This window comes from Oncorhynchus gorbuscha, linkage group LG26 (assembly GCF_021184085.1).
Source record: "Oncorhynchus gorbuscha isolate QuinsamMale2020 ecotype Even-year linkage group LG26, OgorEven_v1.0, whole genome shotgun sequence".
Classification (NCBI taxonomy): Eukaryota; Metazoa; Chordata; class Actinopteri; order Salmoniformes; family Salmonidae; genus Oncorhynchus; species Oncorhynchus gorbuscha.
In genome coordinates, this window is record NC_060198.1 from 32,019,999 (window position 1) to 32,038,151 (window position 18,153).

General features: G+C 44.3%; 1 protein-coding gene across 2 annotated transcripts; it reads right to left on the reverse strand.

The window, feature by feature from the left end:
• Positions 1-6,063: 6,063 nt before the first annotated feature.
• On the reverse strand, positions 6,064-17,856 carry LOC124016088 (ribonucleoprotein PTB-binding 1-like). 2 transcript variants are annotated; one of them, XM_046331615.1, is made up of 15 exons: positions 17,503-17,856; positions 16,083-16,149; positions 15,467-15,936; positions 12,098-12,289; positions 11,868-11,988; positions 11,156-11,256; positions 10,964-11,035; positions 10,584-10,662; positions 10,053-10,240; positions 9,825-9,906; positions 9,574-9,713; positions 9,069-9,140; positions 8,780-8,911; positions 8,138-8,197; positions 6,064-8,035 (listed from the first exon to the last, which is right to left on the reverse strand). In XM_046331615.1, exons 1-15 carry the CDS (start codon positions 17,815-17,817, stop codon positions 7,901-7,903), a joined length of 2,226 nt encoding a protein of 741 aa, XP_046187571.1. In that variant the 5' UTR covers positions 17,818-17,856; the 3' UTR covers positions 6,064-7,900. The 2 variants fall into 2 exon arrangements, with proteins under 2 accessions (XP_046187571.1, XP_046187572.1); XM_046331616.1 differs by lacking the exon at positions 10,964-11,035.
• Between the last annotated feature and the right edge of the window lie 297 nt (positions 17,857-18,153).

The following is an 18,153-nucleotide window of genomic DNA, read 5'->3' on the forward strand; positions in this document are numbered from 1 at the left end:
ACCTGGTTAAATAAAGGTGAAATAAAAATAAATAAATAAATAAAAAATGAACACTACCATAGATACCTGCTATGCTGATGAGGTGACATTATGAACACTACCATAGATACCTGCTATGCTGATGAGGTGACATTATGAACACTACCATTGATACCTGCTATGCTGATGAGGTGACATTATGAACACTACCATAGATACCTGCTATGCTGATGCGGGGGCATTATGAACACTACCATAGATACCTGCTATGCTGATGAGGTGACATTATGAACACTACCTTAGATACCTGCTATGCTGATGAGGTGACATTATGAACACTACCATAGATACCTGCTATGCTGATGAGGTGACATTATGAACACTACCATAGATACCTGCTATGCTGATGAGGTGACATTATGAACACTACCATAGATACCTGCTATGCTGATGAGGTGACATTATGAACACTACCATAGATACCTGCTATGCTGATGAGGTGACATTATGAACACTACCATAGATACCTGCTATGCTGATGAGGTGGCATTATGAACATACCATAGATACCTGCTATGCTGATGAGGGGGCATTATGAACATTATAATAGATACCTGCTACGCTGATGAGGTGACATTATGAACACTACCATAGATACCTGTTATGCTGATGAGGTAATGTTATAATCAGATACCTGCTATGCTGATGAGGGGACATTATGAACACTACCATAGATACCTGCTATGCTGATGAGGTAATGTTATAATCAGATACCTGCTATGCTGATGAGGTAATGTTATAATCAGATACCTGCTATGCTGGTGAGGTGACATTATGAACACTACCATAGATACCTGCTATGCTGATGAGGTAATGTTATAATCAGATACCTGCTATGCTGATGTGGGGATATTATGAACACTACCATAGATACCTGCTATGCTGATGAGGTAATGTTATAATCAGATACCTGCTATGCTGATGAGGGGACATTATGAACACTACCATAGATACCTGCTATGCTGGTGAGGTGACATTATGAACACTACCATAGATACCTGCTATGCTGGTGAGGTGACATTATGAACACTACCATAGATACCTGCTATGCTGATGAGGTAATGTTATAATCAGATACCTGCTATGCTGATGAGGGGACATTATGAACACGACCATAGATACCTGCTATGCTGATGAGGTAATGTTATAATCAGATACCTGCTATGCTGATGAGGTAATGTTATAATCATTACCATATAAATACCTGTTACGCTGATGAGGTATCTTTATTAAAGCTACCATGTAAATACAGAATGTGTTAATGAGGTATCGTTATAGACAATACATTATAAATACCTGCTGGTAAGTGAGATAGGAAGCAATGTGAACTATATGAGTTTACTAGATTCATGAAAAGTGACGATCCATTCAGACCAGTCTTACTGGCTGAACTTTCATAAACTTTATTACATGCTGCTGGCGAAATAACATGGAGATTATTCACATTTATCCCCCTGTAGAAATCTCACATTAGTCCTCTGAATATAGTGCATGCGTGTCTGTCTGTGTGAGAGAGAGAGAGAGAGAGAGAGAGAGAGAGAGAGAGAGAGAGAGAGAGAGAGAGAGAGAGAGAGAGAGAGAGAGAGAGAGAGAGAGAGAGAGAGAGAGAGAGAGAGAAGAGAGAGAAAGAGAGAAGAGAAAGAGAGAAAGAGAGAAAGAGAGAAAGAGAGAAAGAGATAAGAGAGAGAGAGAGAGAGAGAGAGAGAGAGAGAGAAGAGAGAGAGAGAAGAGAGAGAGAGAGAAGAGCGAGAGCGAGAGAGAGAAAGAGAGAGAGAAAGAGAGAGAGAAAGAGAGAGAGAAAGAGAGAGAGCGAGAGAGAGAGAGAGAGAGAGAGAGAGAGAGAGAGAGAAAGAGAGCCCAACATAAACCAGTGCCTGCTGGGTATTTGATGTTTTGGAATATTGATATTAAGATGATTCCGGAAAAGGAGTGCTCTCGCTCTTTGATGCATCACCAACACATGAAACACTCCTCTATTTATATCATGCCAAGAAAGCCCTGTGTCTGTCTGGCCTCTGTTCCAAGCTGTGTATAGTGTAACATAGTATAGTGTGAGCACCAGAGAATTCTGGGAATTGGAGTTCCACTTAGGGAGGCCCATGAAACATTAATCCACACCACTTTTCTGACAGTGAATAATAATCTGGCCTGGCCACTCACTTTGTGTGTGTGGGTGTATCAGTAAATACGTGGTTGATCATTTGTACTGTAGGACAATGGGTAGTGGAAGGTAGTCCATACATGCTCATATGCCTATGGTGTCAGAGAACAGCCACCATGTGAATGCAGCCGTGCATAAGAATGTAATAGATGTATTTCCCTCCAGCGAGGTATCTGATGTATTTTGTATGACGTGGTTTGACACCAACCTAGAAATAACCTGTCTACATCTTTTTCTGCAGCGCTGCAGTGATGGGGAAGCAGCGTGTTCATATTGGCTATGAGCCCGTTACCGACCTGCATCATCCTCCTTTAAACTCCATTTGAACCTGCACTGCAGTGTCTCTCTGTGTGTGTTTGTTCCAGGGCCGAGGTGGGAAAGAGAGAGAGATGACATGATCTAAAGTATTAGGAATTGGAGACCTTGAGGAGACTGTGGTTTACTTTGGGGACTAGCTGAGCAACATCGATGACTTTAAAAGCCAGATAAGTAGATTTAAGAGCTTCTTAAGACCATATTGATGAGGCTGAGGGGCTGGAGAGGATATCTGAGAGCAGGATCCAGTTGCTGACCCTTCCGCAAGGCTGTCCAATATCCTCACTGCCGCCCTCCCATCTCCCCATCCACTGCCATGGCTTCTGTTTCAAACACAATTAGTAGTGATGCTGATACTGCTTCTGTATGGAACATGGGCATTGGACACCACGGGTGTGGCACCACTAAAATGGAGAGTACATGGTAGAGCAATTGATTTTTATTTTAACTTTGGAACCAGAGGGGCTGGACCCATTGACCACCACATAGAGATTCCTGATTAATAAAACATTGCAGGCAGCCTTACATTTTTCGCATCACCTACCAAAGCTTTTATACAGTCAGCAATGCAAGCCATGTAGTGGAAAGGGGGGGTTCGAAAGGTATTCATGCTAATAACAGCTCCTGTATCTGAAAATTATTTTAATGGGGTGATTTGTAAACCCCTTAAAAGTCTCTGGTTGATTGAGTGTTCAAATGTGATTTCACTATACTGATTATAAACATAATTGATCCTGCAGAATAGGCACACTTCATGTCTAAGTGTAGCACAGGGAAAACATTGTTTTCTCTGCTGCTGATATTTAAACTGCAGTCCTCTGCACCTTTTTTATCTCCCTCCCTCCTGTATTTTGGAAAATCACAGGTTTCCGCAGCCTTCTGCGTGCAGGGTGACTGCGTGGGTGGAAACATGGAAGGCAGAAATCTAAATGTGTCTGACACACCGTCCACTGAGCCGCGTTTGGTGGTTCCCCCAGAGCGCTCTGGTTACAGACAGCAGGCACCACAAGAGAGATTAGGGGCACTAAAAGTATCAACAAATACACAAAATGGAGGTGTGCAGATTTATCGTTTCCAATATGCTGAAATGACGCAACCATCTGAGCAACGTTCCATTTCTATGGTAACATTTGTTTCCTTTGTCATAAAATTGATATGAACGTTCCATTTAAACCATATGAGAATGGTGTTCAGCCAACGTTCGCTGCCTAACTGTAAAATCACAAACATTTCCTCTACATGGCATCTAATTTGTTTCACCTCAGTGCCCCAGTCAATAACACTGCTGCTTCTAGCGGTTGTGACCAGGAGACAGTAACAGCCAACCAAAGTCACCTTGTAGCCTGATTACAGGATAGAGGACCGGCCTCTTCAGTCCCCCTTGTTTCGTACAGTAGAGGAGCTGAGGGGGTGAAGGGCACCATCAGTAAAACGTTAGGCCACGGTGTGCCCTATCCCAACAGTGTGCCCTAAGGCCACGGTGTCCTCTAACCCAACGGTTTGCCCTAAGACCACGGTGTACCCATTTACATTACATTTAAGTCATTTAGCAGACGCTCTTATCCAGAGCGACTTACAAATTGGTGCATTCACCTTATGACATCCAGTGGAACAACCACTTTACAATAGTGCATCTAAATATTTTAAGGGGGGGGGTGAGAAGGATTACTTTATCTTATCCTAGGTATTCCTTAAAGAGGTGGGGTTTCAGGTGTCTCCGGAAGGTGGTGATTGACTCCGCTGTCCTGGCGTCGTGAGGGAGTTTGTTCCGCCATTGGGGAGCCAGAGCAGCGAACAGTTTTGACTGGGCTGAACGGGAACTGTACTTCCTCAGTGGTAGGGAGGCGAGCAGGCCAGAGGTGGATGAACGCAGTGCCCTTATTTGGGTGTAGGGCCTGATCAGAGCCTGGAGGTACTGAGGTGCCGTTCCCCTCACAGCTCCGTAGGCAAGCACCATGGTCTTGTAGCGGATGCGAGCTTCAACTGGAAGCCAGTAGAGAGACCCTAACCTACCCTAACCCAAAGGTTTGCCCTAAGGCCACAGTGTGCCCTAACCCAACGGTTTGCTAAGACCACAGTGTGCCCTAACCCAACGGTGTGCCCCAACCCAACAGTGTGCCCCTAACCCAACGGTGTACCCCTAACCCAACGGTGTGCCCCTAACCCAACGGTGTGCCCCTAACCCAACGGTGTACCCCTAACCCAACGGTGTGCCCCTAACCCAACGGTGTGCCCCTAACCCAACGGTGTGCCCCAACCCAACAGTGTGCCCCTAACCCAACGGTGTACCCCTAACCCAACGGTGTGCCCCTAACCCAACGGTGTGCCCCAACCCAACGGTGTGCCCCTAACCCAACGGTGTGCCCCTAACCCAACGGTGTGCCCCAACCCAACGGTGTACCCCTAACCCAACGGTTTTCACAAGTATCCCAGTGCTGATGCCCTTAACCTCATCAGAGCCTTTTCTGCTGTAAGACAAAGAAGCAGTAAAACAATTTTATTGGACAAGCTCAGGTAGTGGTACTTCCATGTCAAAACATTTTCACCCAACTGGACAACCATGTCCACAATACAATGTACCCTAAACACCAGTCATAACTCCCCCTCCTATTACCCAGACTAGTCAGAGGGAGAACTGGGCAAAACTAAGAGTTAACATTTCCACACATGTCAGGTTCTCCATTGGGATTTCTCTCCATTTCATATTGACATTTATCCTCACCACAAATCTCACTGGTTTTGTGTTTATTGATAAGTCCTATTTAAATCTTAACCTTTGGAGTTGACAAACACAGCCATGGTTTTGGGAGGCTTTGGGAGTCAGGCTGCGTCAACCAGTGTGATTTTCCAGAGTCACATTCACAGAGTAAAGAGGACTAACATCTGAGTGTCTGCAACTCCAGGACTGTAATGTGCATGTCGGAGAGATTCTCTGTGGCCCAACTGCACAACAGACCCAGAAACAAGAACATAACTATCCTCACAGCCATCCTACACAGAAGTCATGACAGAAGCCATACTTGGTCAGTTTGTATCTGTATTCTGAAGCCATCTATTGGATCATTGATTTACCTCAGTGATTTCAAGGTAGTCAATGAAAACATCAGTTGATGAATAGCAGAATTAGTGGTTTATGAAAGATTGAAAAGCAGTCCTTGTGCATAGGGTAGACCTACAAGCAAAAATGAGTGCATGTCTGCATGCCAACCATCTGGTATTTGGAATTATGGGGTTGCTTTAAGACTGTTATTATAACCCAGTAGCGTTCAGGACTCTAATATGTATTCATTTGACAGTTAAGGATTATGGAGGTAATGTTATTTATAACATAACCAAAACAGGGACTAGAGCCATAGGGGTAACAAGCATTTATTTACAAGTTTGACTTGTGTTCCTCACTTGAGAAGTAGGGGGGGGCTCAGGTGTGGTGGCTGCATCCATGGCAACGCTTGTCAACCAAACTTTGCAAGTCAGTGTTTTCCTGAGTTAACTGAGCATAAAAACGTAACACAAGTGCTGTCTAACAGCCAGCCTATTGACCATGGAAATTAACTGACGACAAAAAGTTTAATTAAATAACATTTACTTGCGCCAAAACAGACACATATGGCAGTACAGATGACAGACAGCATGTATGAGGAAAAACAAAAGCAATCTTGATTCATATCATCGAGCAGCACCTGTTGGTCTATACAAAACATGGGGAAATCTACCACCAGACAGGTGGCTGCACTTGGTAATGGTCACTAAAAAAAAAACACAAAATATTGAGCAGCAGTTTCAATCTTAAAACAGACCAGAGGCCAAAGATATGATTGAGAAAACAAGAGTTTAGGACTCAGAGGAAATGATCAAGCTTTAAAGTATGTACACGGCAAAAACAAAGGGATGTCGTCAGAAAGCCCACAGAGGGGAAGATTAGATGACAGAGGGGTACTGTTAAGGCTCAAGTGTAATTGCAGTTCCCATCAGAAGTCAAGAGGTAATGGTGATCACAATCAAAATGTCAACCAGATTATTCTTCACAGACTAAGAACTCAATCACTGACCACCAATCATAAGCTTAATTTCCATGCAAACCTTCCAAGGCCGACCTAGTAAACACCTGTTAAGAGTCATTGGACACTCCCATCGTATTAACACTTCAGATTGGAAGTCAACTTCTCCTGGACTGGAAAACTGGATGGAAATTCTACCACGTTTCAGTTTGTCAGCCATCAGTGTGAAACTGTCAAGCTTGATTTAATTTCAGTATAGCCTGAGGATCAACAGCGCCCACTGCTGGTCTACAGGGGAGGGACAGCCACAGGGGAGCCAACCTAGCCATGGCTCATTAATAAATGATAGTACAGTTAATTAATGTTTAGGCTCTGGGTGGACAGAGGCCACAGATGTCTCGGCTTACTGTCATAATCTGTAGATATTAAAGTCTGGATAAGGCACAGCTACCATCCCCTCCGAACGAACAAGAGCAAATCAGGTGCCATGGTGGTTGAGATGCAAATACTCAGCCGACAAAGAGCTCACGTCAACACAGAATATACAAGATTCTGCAGAGAACAGAATGGGGGGGGAGAACGAGTGAGAACCGTAGAAATTCAACAAACCTGGAGAATTGTGATCTGCCCGTGTCCTCCAAGTGCAACAACAAAACATTCAGTGCAGAGAACAGGCTCCCAAATGAGACAGAGGGGTAGAAGAGTGAAGGGTTGAAAACAGCATATTCCAGACTAGTTGTGTAAGGGGACAGTTTTTCCAAAGGACAAAAGACAGAAAGGCAGTACTGCTACACAGATCTACGCGAATCAAGGCCTGAATCCTGTCCAGACATAATCCCTGTAGGAGGAAGGCGCGGGGAAAAAATTAAAACATCCCATCAAACAAACTAATGAACTATATACAAAAATATCGGGAGGCAACACTTTTTAAAATAGAAACCCGTTGACACCATCACAACAGGAAGAAAAAAACTAATACAATATAAAAATTAAAATAAAAAGTGCTTAGCCAATCAATGAAGGGAATACGCAGAAGGAAAAAAAAGACCTGAAATCAGATGTTAAGTCTTTTCTTACAGCACAAGGTAACTCCCAGTAAACAAAGGGATTTCCTGATAGAAAAAAAATAAGACATAAAAGGATAAAACTTCATTTACAAGCACTGAAATCATATATTTACAAAAAAAACTTCAAAACTCCCATACACTGGCACGCATTGTTATGTCCCGATTAGCGACAGGCTGCAACCCCAGCGCGCTCCAGGGGGTCGCTGGCAGGAACACAAGTGAGAGACCACTGGACCGCCAAGCCCAAACCTAAAAGCTGATTGGAGGCATCTCCTGGCTGTTAACTGGCATCTCGTACAAGAAGCGCTGATTGGTTTCCATTAGAAGATACGCTTGCGTTTCAGGTAGGAGTCAGCATAGTGGCCCCCAAGGCCCTGGGAGTGTTGTCCCACGTAGCCCCCTTCTGGGCTGGGCTCTGGAGACGGAATCAGACGCTTGTGACCACCAATGGGAGTCTAGAGGGGGCAGAGACATAACCACTGTAAATGTCATGGTGAAAAATGGAGACAGAACAGGAAATGGCAGACCAACCGACAATGACAAAGAGGCACACTGACCTTCATCCCCAGACCAGATGGGTACATGTTCGAGTGGCTCACAGGAGGCATGCCCACAGCCTGAACAGACAAACAGTGTTCAGGGATAAAAACAGCACCACAATGCATTGGTCTCATCTAAAAAAAAGGCACAATGTACGTTTTGATCTTCAGTAAAGACGGGCGGCTTGAGTCTGTGCGCAAAACTAAGAGGAACAACCAGGTACAGTAAAGCCCAATTGATCCCTTCAGCTTCTACACAGTCCACTCAAACAGAAAGATGCAATATCGAACAGCCGCGTGGGACTTCGAAGGATTCTGCAAGACACTCCTCCGCCATTGAGTTTGTCATCGTTCCGCCAGCATGGCTACTGTGGTTATGCAACCACGTACGGCTTCAAGCATATCAGATAATGTGTTGTCCACATTCGTCTGAGTGGACCAAGGACACACAGATTAAGCCAATAATTTCACTTAACATTTTCAGCCCTACTGTTTCATAACTTAGATTGTCCCCAACATGGGTGCTAGGCTAGCCAACAGATGTAAAGACCTCGCCGCTAAGTCTAAATAACAGAGGGCAGCCTTTATATTTTGAGCAGACACTCAACCCTCATTCGATCTGTTGATTACATTGGGAAGGGAAAGTTTGTGTGACCCTACCTTGTTGAGATGGCTGGAGGAGAGGCTGCCGGGGCCAGGTGCCACCGAGCTGTAGTAGGAAGATGAGGGCGGGCTGGGGGGGTAACTATAGCGGGAGGAGGCCTGCTCACTGTAGCCGGGGTGACCAAACCACTAGAGACATTCATCATGTTATTCTATGCTGCATGTACAGTTATACATGTATATATTAAAAAGTCAAAGACGACAAAGTGGAGTGGAAATTGAAAAGGCAAAAGGTAACACAGCTTGAAGCCTGGATGTGAATAGTGGAGATGGTTTAGTGTCTTACCTGCTGCCCGAACCCTGCCAGAGCTCCAGTGTCCAGAGCCTCCTGCTGTTCGTACAGACGGCCCAGAGGATCCTGGGAAGAGAGGAGCCAGACACCATTAAACCTGCTGCTCATGTAACCAAGTTAAGGTCGTACCGTACTCTTACTCCACAGCTGCAAGCTTTTTGGTGGCACATCTGGCTAGTACGTTGTCAAGCGGGCAGTCCCGTGTTTGCGAGGCGAGGACCCTAGGTTCAAACCATTGTGAGGACACGGTGGCCAGACAGGAAGTGGTGCTGATAAGCAGGCCCACTGTTCCGTCACACTAGAAAAAAGTCCATGCACTGAATGGGCAGCCAGGGAGGTAAAAAAAAAAAAAAAACACCAGTTGCCACAATGACCTTAACCAAGACAGCAGTGTCCACGGATATCAAATAAACATCAATGAGCAGGCATTCTATCAAAACATCAGATAAGCCAGGCAGTAGGACTGGACATTAAAGGTTAGAGGATAAGGGGGACCTACCTGGTGTATTGGGGGGTAGTCTGGGGTGTAGGACTCCTGGTAGCGCAGCCTGTAGTTGCAGTGGTTGTTCTGTGTGCGCTGGTTGGAGGAGTTGCCTAGCGCTGGTCTCTTCCTGTAAGGGTGGGGCCTGCAGTTGGCGCCTGGGTGAAGGACGGCAGGAATGGAAAAGGAGAAAAAACCTACGGATCAATACTGGGAAGGAATCGGAGCCAAACTTCACAGGCTGCAGACAGTTGGAAGGGGCAGCTCACCTGGGGATGGGAACAGGCTGTGGACATTGAAGGGGTTCTGGGGAAGATTCCCATCATTGGGAGGGTGTCCTAGTATGGACACCTATTGGAGAAGAAATTTAAAAAAATGTTTACAATGTTTTTAATCTGGGGACTTGATGTTATGTAATGAGGCACAATGAATTGAGCATCCCTGCTAGTAGGGACAATATTAGCAAAGTATACAGAGCATTTCAATCATCATCATACCCCAGGTGCTGTAGGCCCCTCTGCCCCCATCACACCACCCAGGTGGGAGATGGACATGCCCTGGAGAGTGGGGGAGGGGTTCTGGGAGAAGCTGGTAGGGGACTCTCTGCCCAGGGGGTGACCCATAGAGTGGGGGTTTAAGGGACCCATAGGGTCTGACTGGAGGCCCAGGGATGGAACCACACCGCCTGGGGACACGAGACAAACTTATTAATATAACACCCCATCACTGCAATGTAGAGAACCCTGAGATCACACTGAAAATCAATACAACACCACCACAGTAAATAACCTAGATGTAATAAGTACTGCCCAAATCCATGGCACATGGACAGAACCTGCAAAGGAATCAGCAACAGAGCAGCAGGGCTAGCATAGCATGCATATGCTCAGCATCAATGTAGAGCATTGCTCTATGTGATAAATAAGCCAAACTAGAGAAACGGACACTAGGGAGTTGTATAGGCAATACAAATAGACTTTAGACATGCCAATAAAGAATTGTGAATTGCGATGAATGGAAGGCCAAACCTTGAGGCTGGTCTCCCAGCAGATTGACTCCCTGCTGGAGAGGCATAGCAGCCAGAAGGGTGTCCCCCATCAGTCCTGCCTGTAGGAGACACGAGTTAAACACACGCTTCAGTGACCCACAAGATGCTAAAATAGTCTACATACCAGATATTTACTGAACCAAAATGTCACATTAAAGAATTATGTCAATCAGAATTCACAGCAAAACACTTCAAAAACAAACCAGTTGCATATTAATATTACTAGAAAACCACCTCAAAAAGAACACAGCAGAAAGAAACGCTTTCCCGAGGGAGAGCATTTACCAGCTTTGGTTTAGGGGGCAGTCCCTTCACGACAAACCTATATCTACCACACACAAACGCTCAGTGATCACTCACACAGGGAAGTAGTCGATTCTCTTTATTGTGCAGCACCTGAGCCCAGAGAAGATGATTTCCCAATAAGGCTTGCTGATAGTAGAGGAGAGAATAAAGTAGGAGAAGTGTGGTTGAGAGACTAATGAACCAACAAGAGAGGGGAGAGGAGCTAGAGGAGAGTGGTTAGTATGCAGGGCATGGTATGCAGGGTACCTGTTGAACTTGAGCCTGGTTCTGGAGGAGGAGCTGGAGCAGAGCAGCAGAGAGGGCGGGGTTAGCCAGCAGCGGCATGGTGGGAGCAGCACCAAGAAGACCTGCAGAGAGACCACTTGACCGTAAGACCTGACAACCTATTCATTCACCACGCATTTAAGGGTGCGATATGCATCCTTGTTGCTAAAAGTCTTAACAGTTTGCCTAATTTCAGTTTGTGACAAAACAAGCAAGTGTAAAGAATCATTGTGTGATCTTAACTGATGTGAAATATATTTTCAGCTGTTGTACAAAACCAAAAGAAAGAAATAAACACAAAATCCATAGAAATTGCGCACAGAAAATATCTACCACTTCTTAGACTTCCTTACAATGAGAATAACAGAGCTATAACTCACATTTCTATGTGAATTTGGTCAGGTCGCCGAGAAAGATAACTATTGTAGCTTAAAAGCACGTGTCAAACTCATTCCACAGAATTGACGGGTTTTGGCTCCTGCTTTGTACTTGATTGATGAATTAAGGTCTAATTCGTAAGGAACTCACCTCATCTGGTTGTCTAGGTCTTACTTGAAAGGGGGAAAAAAAAACCAGCAGACACTAGGTCCACCATGGAATGAGTTTGACACACCTGCTTTAAAGCATTAACACCAGGGTAAGAGACTCATACCATACATCGTCTTCCTTTAGGAAATGGCATGATCTTACTCACCTTGTTTCCTGCCCTGGGTGAGGGGGTTGAGCAGCATCTTGAGGGTGGCAGGGTTACTGAGGCCTGTGAGGATCTGCATGGCTGTGGGCTCAGGGAGGAGACCTTTACCTCGGTTCAGGGCCTGTGGAGAGAGAAGAGGAGAACCATTCAGAACAGTTGTTTTACCAAAGTAACATAAGGGAGTAATAGTTCAAACATATGGTCTGGTGTTGCAACCAATAAGTCTTTACCATGGTCTGGGCAGCGATGAGGGCAGCCAGCATGCTCCTTCCCGGGGGTCCAGGGGCACAGAAGGAGACGCGGATGTGGGTCCCACCTAGCGCCCTGCCGTCAGCCTCTCTCTGCACCTGCTCAGCCATCTCTGCCGAGGAGAACTCCAACATGGCAAACCGCCGGAAACTGTCATCCTGGCCCTGAGCCAACTGAAAAGGAATATTAAGTTAAATATGCATTCCTTATGCAATCAGTCCAAAACATATGACTACATTTGCCATTTAAAAATGTTTACACATAATTCAGTAATATTAAACAGCTTGACATTTTAAAAAACACCATCCACACCACAATTAGTAGAAAGGAGTATTTGATACAATGGTAGAGACTAGAGGTCGACCGATTATGATTTTTCAACGCCGATACAGATTATTGGAGGACACAAAAAGCAGATGCAGATTAAGCGGACGATTAAAAAAAAAAAAAATTGTAATAATGACAATTACAACAATACTGAACTAACACTTTTTAACTTAATATAATACATCAATAAAATCAATTTAGCCACAAATTAATAATGAAACATGTTCAATTTGGTTTAAATAATGCAAAAACAAAGCGTGGAGCAGTAAAAGTGCAATATGTGCCATGAAAGAAATCTAACGTCGTTCCTTGCTCAGAACAGGAGAATATATATTTTTTAAACCTTTATTTAACTAGGCAAGTCTGTTAAGAACATATTCTTATTTTCAATGTCAGCCTAGGAACAGTGGGTTAACAGCCTGTTGCACGCAGAGTCAGGGTATATGCAACAGTGTGGGTCGCCTGAAAGTTGGTGGTTCCTTTAACATGAGACTTCAATATTCCAAGGTAAGAGGTTTTAGGTTGTAGTTAGTATTTTATAGAACTATTTCTCTATACCATTTGTATTTCATATACCTTTGACTATTGGATGTTCTTATAAAGACTTTAATATTGCCAGTGTAAGAGTATAGCTTCCGTCCCTCTCCTCGCTCCTCCCTGGGCTCGAACCAGGAAAACATCGACAACAGCCACCCTCGAAACAAAGTTACCCATGCAGAGCAAGGGGAACAACTACTCCAAGTCCCAGAGCGAGTGACGTTTAAAACGCTATTAGCGCGCAGCCCGCTAACTAGCTAGCCATTTCACATCGGTTACATCAGCCTAATCTCGGGAGTTGATAGGCTTGAAGTCATAAACAGCAGAGCTGCTGGCAAAACACAGGAAAGTGCTGTTTGAATTAATGCTGATGAGTCCGCTGCTGCCTACCATCACTCAGTCAGACTGCTCTATCAAATCATAGACTTAATGATAACACAGAAATAGGAGCCGTAGGTCATTAATGTGGTCGAATTCAGAAACAATCTCGAAAACAAAACGTTTATTCTTTCAGTGAAATACAGAACCGTTATGCATTTTATCTAACATTGCACAACCTTCAATGTTGTCATAATTACGTAAAATTCTGGCAAATTAGTTTGCAACGAGACAGGCGACCCACACTGTTGGACTAGTTAACTGTAAGGTTGCAAGATTGAATCCCTGAGCTGACAAGGTACAAATCTGTCATTCTTCCCCTGAACAAGAATGTGTTCTTAACAGACATGCCTAGTTAAAAAGATTAAATAAAGGTTTAAAAAAAGCCAAAATCATCCAAAATTACAAATTTCCAATTGTTATGAACACTTGAAATTGGCCCTAATTAATTGGCCGTTCCGATTAATCGGTCGACCTCTACTAGAGACAGTAGGTGGGATTAAACTTAATGATGCCCAGCGGCATTCTGTAATATAAAGTAGAGAAAAACACTTGGGACTTCATGTTCCCAAATCTTCTCTCCAGTTTTCCACAGCTACAACTTGAGTCTCAACGTTTAAAAGCAATTACCAATTAATTATTTCCAGTTTGTCGATCTACAAAAGGCAATAAACAATGTAAGACCAAGTGAGCTATGAAAAAAAAATGAGCTTCATATTCCTGAGTGAACCTGTCCCAATAGTTAAATTGCCTCACTCGCACTATTGCACAACAGTGTTCTGCCAGACCTCAAACTACCGTGCTCTAATGGTATATGAATGACTGTGTGCTTATGGTGCCAAAAGAACACCCCTGTCTCATTCCAGAAAGGCCTGTAGGGCCAGAGGCCTGCTGACTGACACCACCTGGGAGTCAGATGGTCATCTCCATAGAAACCAGCAATGCTCATTGCTATAGAAACCAGCAATGCTCATTGCTATAGAAACAAGTGGCCACAGGAAAAGCAGGTCAAAGGTGAGGACTCGAAAGCCAGATTCATACAAAAATACTCCCACCTATAGCGACCTCCTTTATGTGAACTGCCCAAGACCCTGCCATCACTATAGATGACCCATGTTACATAACACAACCATCTGAACCTTTTAGCACAGCTACCTCAAACACACTTGCTCAGTGTAAACAAAAGCAGTTGCAGTGTTTCCCCTACATGCACTTAGCAGCAGTCCACCACTGTTTTTAAATCATGGCCACCCCTGAAAAATTGTAATTAACGTAATAAAAAATATTTCAGAATGGTCAAACAGTCAGTTTCAACCAGATATAAAGTATGTAGACAAGACAATGGAGCTCTGATCTTTAAGAAATAACAAAAGTAGCCTAGTGGTTAGAGCGTTGGACTAGGAACCGGAAGGTTGCGAGTTCAAACCCCCGAGCTGACAAGGTACAAATCTGTCGTTCTGCCCCTGAACAGGCATTTAACCCACTGTTCCTAGGCCGTCATTGAAAATAAGAATGTGTTCTTAACTGACTTGCCTGGTTAAATAAAGATAAAAAAATATATAAACAGTCCGGGACAGTCACATTTAAAAATGTCATTGCATTGGCACTCCGTTGATTTTGTTATAAGTTTGAGTCACCCAGATAGCATAAGAAAAGGGTATAAGCAATGGCAAAATGTATAATTGCAAGCAATTCTCTAAAACTGCTAATTTCCTCTGCACAACGACAAAATGTGTAGAACTGCAAGAACTTAGATTTAAAACAAAATGGTGTTTAAGTAAAGTAAAGAGGGCCTCTAATACCGTGCCATTAGCCATGTACACACTAACTCTGCCACCGCTGCTTCAACAAAAAACCTAGGGGGAAACAGTTGGAACAGCTTTCATGACTAACAAAGTATAAAGGTGTGCCAAAAGCACAAGCAGGTATGTTCTGCTTGCTACTAGAGTATACTGGAGTCACTCCGATACAAATTGAACTGAGAAAAGCTACTAGATATATACTCTTCATGAGAGCCAGATACACATATTAAATCCTCTGAAAATATCAGTGCAAGTTTGTGTGAGAGGTCGTTGGAGTTCCTGCGCGCATGTTCACATGTGACCGACCTGGCAGAAGATGGGTGCGTGCGTGTCGGCCAGGGCATTGCTGAGGTCCTGGGCGGTCAGCAGGCTGGGGGGCAGACGGTCCACACAGAGACACCTGGAGTGCAGCAGGGGGTAGGTGAGGGAGCCCACCTCAGTCCAGTGGACGTACAGCATCCTGGAGCCCAGCTGCTTCCCCAGCAGCTCAGACTTAGCCCTAGCCGCAGAGTCCTTCTTCATGTACTCCACGAAGCCGTAGCCCTTGGAGTGGCCAGTGGAGGCGCTGTGGACCAGGAAGCAGCGCTCTAGGTTGCCGAAGGGTCTCACCAGCTCCTCAAACTGCTGCTGGGAGAAAGCATGGGGCAGGTTGGCGATGCAGAGCAGCGCGTCGGTGGGCTGCAGCTGCACAGAGATCTCCCGCTCCCGCAGCATGTGCTGGTGGAACTCTTTGATAGCACATTGTGCCTGCTCCCCATGGAGCAGTGTGACAAAAGCTGAGGGGAGAAGAGAGAATATGAGCTAAGACTTTGTGAAGAACTATGTGGAAGGTTACATTGCTCAAAATAGGAAGAGTGTTGAGAAATATGTTTGTCTAGCTCTGTCAGAGCCTGCTGCATCCAATTAGTCTTATTTTACCTACCGGTTCCCTTGTATTTGTCCACAAAGCAGTACTTCAAGTCATAGCTGCGCAACAGCTCATGTACCTCCTGAAAGGGGGAAAGTATGGTGAGCTACAATCAGTGTTTCCCTACAATGTTTTCCACAGAACTCTCCAGACAATATTTTTAAACGCCTTCCTTGGCCAGAGATGCCCTACCAACGGTGTAGTATTGTAGGCATAAATTCTGCTTTCAACTAAGTGTTAGAGACTACAATCACTTGAAAACATGACAAACTAATGTGGTGTGAACATCCCTAATCTAAAGCCATCTGTTGTGTAGCTCCATCTATAAGTCTAGTTTTATTCACTGACCTGCTTTTCCATTCATTTGGCTTTTTTGGGGGGGGGGTCGAAGCATGTTGCTATCAGTTTAAGTGTCCAATTAGCAAGTGCTTTCCATAACAATATTTGAGTATAGACCATCTGTAGTACCTACATGCTCAGAAGTATTGATCAAAACAATTTAGGATGATTGTTTACAGCAGGTGTCTTTGCCAATATGAAACAAAAGCAAAGTCATCCACAGCTATCGGGTAATGGTGTAAAAAAGTTGCCTATTCACTGTGCTAGGAGAAATGTTGTTCCACAATGCTTTGCCTGTTCCACAAACGAATCGCAATGTTGTCTAGCATTTTCTGAAAGCGGCTACGTTGCCTCTACACCTTCAACCCTTTGTCACTGCTACTCACGTTCCCATCTCGAACTCCCAATATGCACCCAGGCAAACAATGAAACGCGCACAGGCCACAGTTCCCCACGAGTCAAGCATGTTCCAACTTTTTTTTTTTACAAAATGTTCCAGGGCCATGAAGTTTGTTTCAATGAGGGACAGTACCTGAAAATAATTTAACGACAGACTTTTGAACCAGTCACATACAATGTATGTCAATCTATAGCCTGACAATTACTGGTCAAAACAAAACAAAACAAAAAGTTTTGCTAACGTTAGCAATTAGCATTGCCTTTCCGCACGAGGATTTTAATTCTGCACTTTCAACTTGTCTATCAACCACGCGTGATGCTGGAATGGGCAATTACAGCCAGGCCGTGAATAACCACCAAACATCACCTACCAAGTAGCAATACTTTGAGAGCGCAAATAGAAGTTTATTGGCGACATAATTAGGAACTACGATTAGTTCGCAAGTCATTGTTACGGTGCTAGCTAACGTTAAAATAAGATAACTAGAATAAAAAGACATCACTAAAAGTCAGCGAACTCCATTAAATTACTGGTATTATAGGTAGATGTCAATTTCATGGCACGGGTGTAGTTATTTATCTTTTACATAACGTTACTAGATTAACGAGCTGCATCCTGGGCTTGATCTGACGAAATTACTGACCCGCGTTAGCTTTTTAACGTTACTGAAAACTAAAAAAAGTTTAGGAAACGTACCTGATTGCTAACATCGGATGGCAGGTTTTTAATTATGATTTTCCGGCGATTGTAAAACTCTCGACGAGTTCTGTCCAAGCGCCTCTCAATCTCTTCAGGGCTAAGCGTCGTCAACTCTTCATCGACCCTTCGCTGACACTCGTTGTCCGATGATGCACCCCCATCACTGGGCTCGAGTTCGGGATCCCTGGACACCCAATTCTCGTGTTCGACAGCGGGGTCATAGTTTTCGTGAAGTGGACGGCTAGCGAAATTGGGCCCTGCATTTGGATTTTCTTCTCTGCCAGCTGCGCTAACGGACACCGCGGCCGCCATCACCTTCGCCTGAAAGTTTTCTGAAACTGACAACACCGTCAGATTTGAGCAGTTTAAACAATACACACATGGGCGGAACTCGGCTTCTAATTGGACGAGAAGATGCATTTTTTTATACCACGTCACGTCATGAGCGGGGCGGGTAGATGTAGCTTGCCTGTCATAAATCAAAACCAGTTACGCCCACTACAAATTCAACAAACCCACATGACCCAGTACATTGAATTGAATTACCGGTATGAACATATTGATAAAATCACTATATAATTTCTGATTCAATAGAAGTTGAGGTGTTTGCATTACATTCAGCTGTGTATGTCCCTGATTGACAGGAAA

What these genes read in the sequence shown, in the direction of transcription:
- LOC124016088 (XM_046331615.1), bottom strand. Translation starts at nt 17,817, where the DNA reads ATGGCGGCCGCGGTGTCCGTTAGCGCAGCTGGCAGAGAAGAAAATCCA. An exon ending in AGAATCGACTACTTCCCTGT is followed by an intron (nt 10,663 to 10,963) that starts GTGAGTGATCAC and finishes TGTCTCCTACAG; the next exon opens with GCAGGACTGATGGGGGACAC. An exon ending in CCTCCAGCCATCTCAACAAG is followed by an intron (nt 8,198 to 8,779) that starts GTAGGGTCACAC and finishes TTGTCTGTTCAG; the next exon opens with GCTGTGGGCATGCCTCCTGT.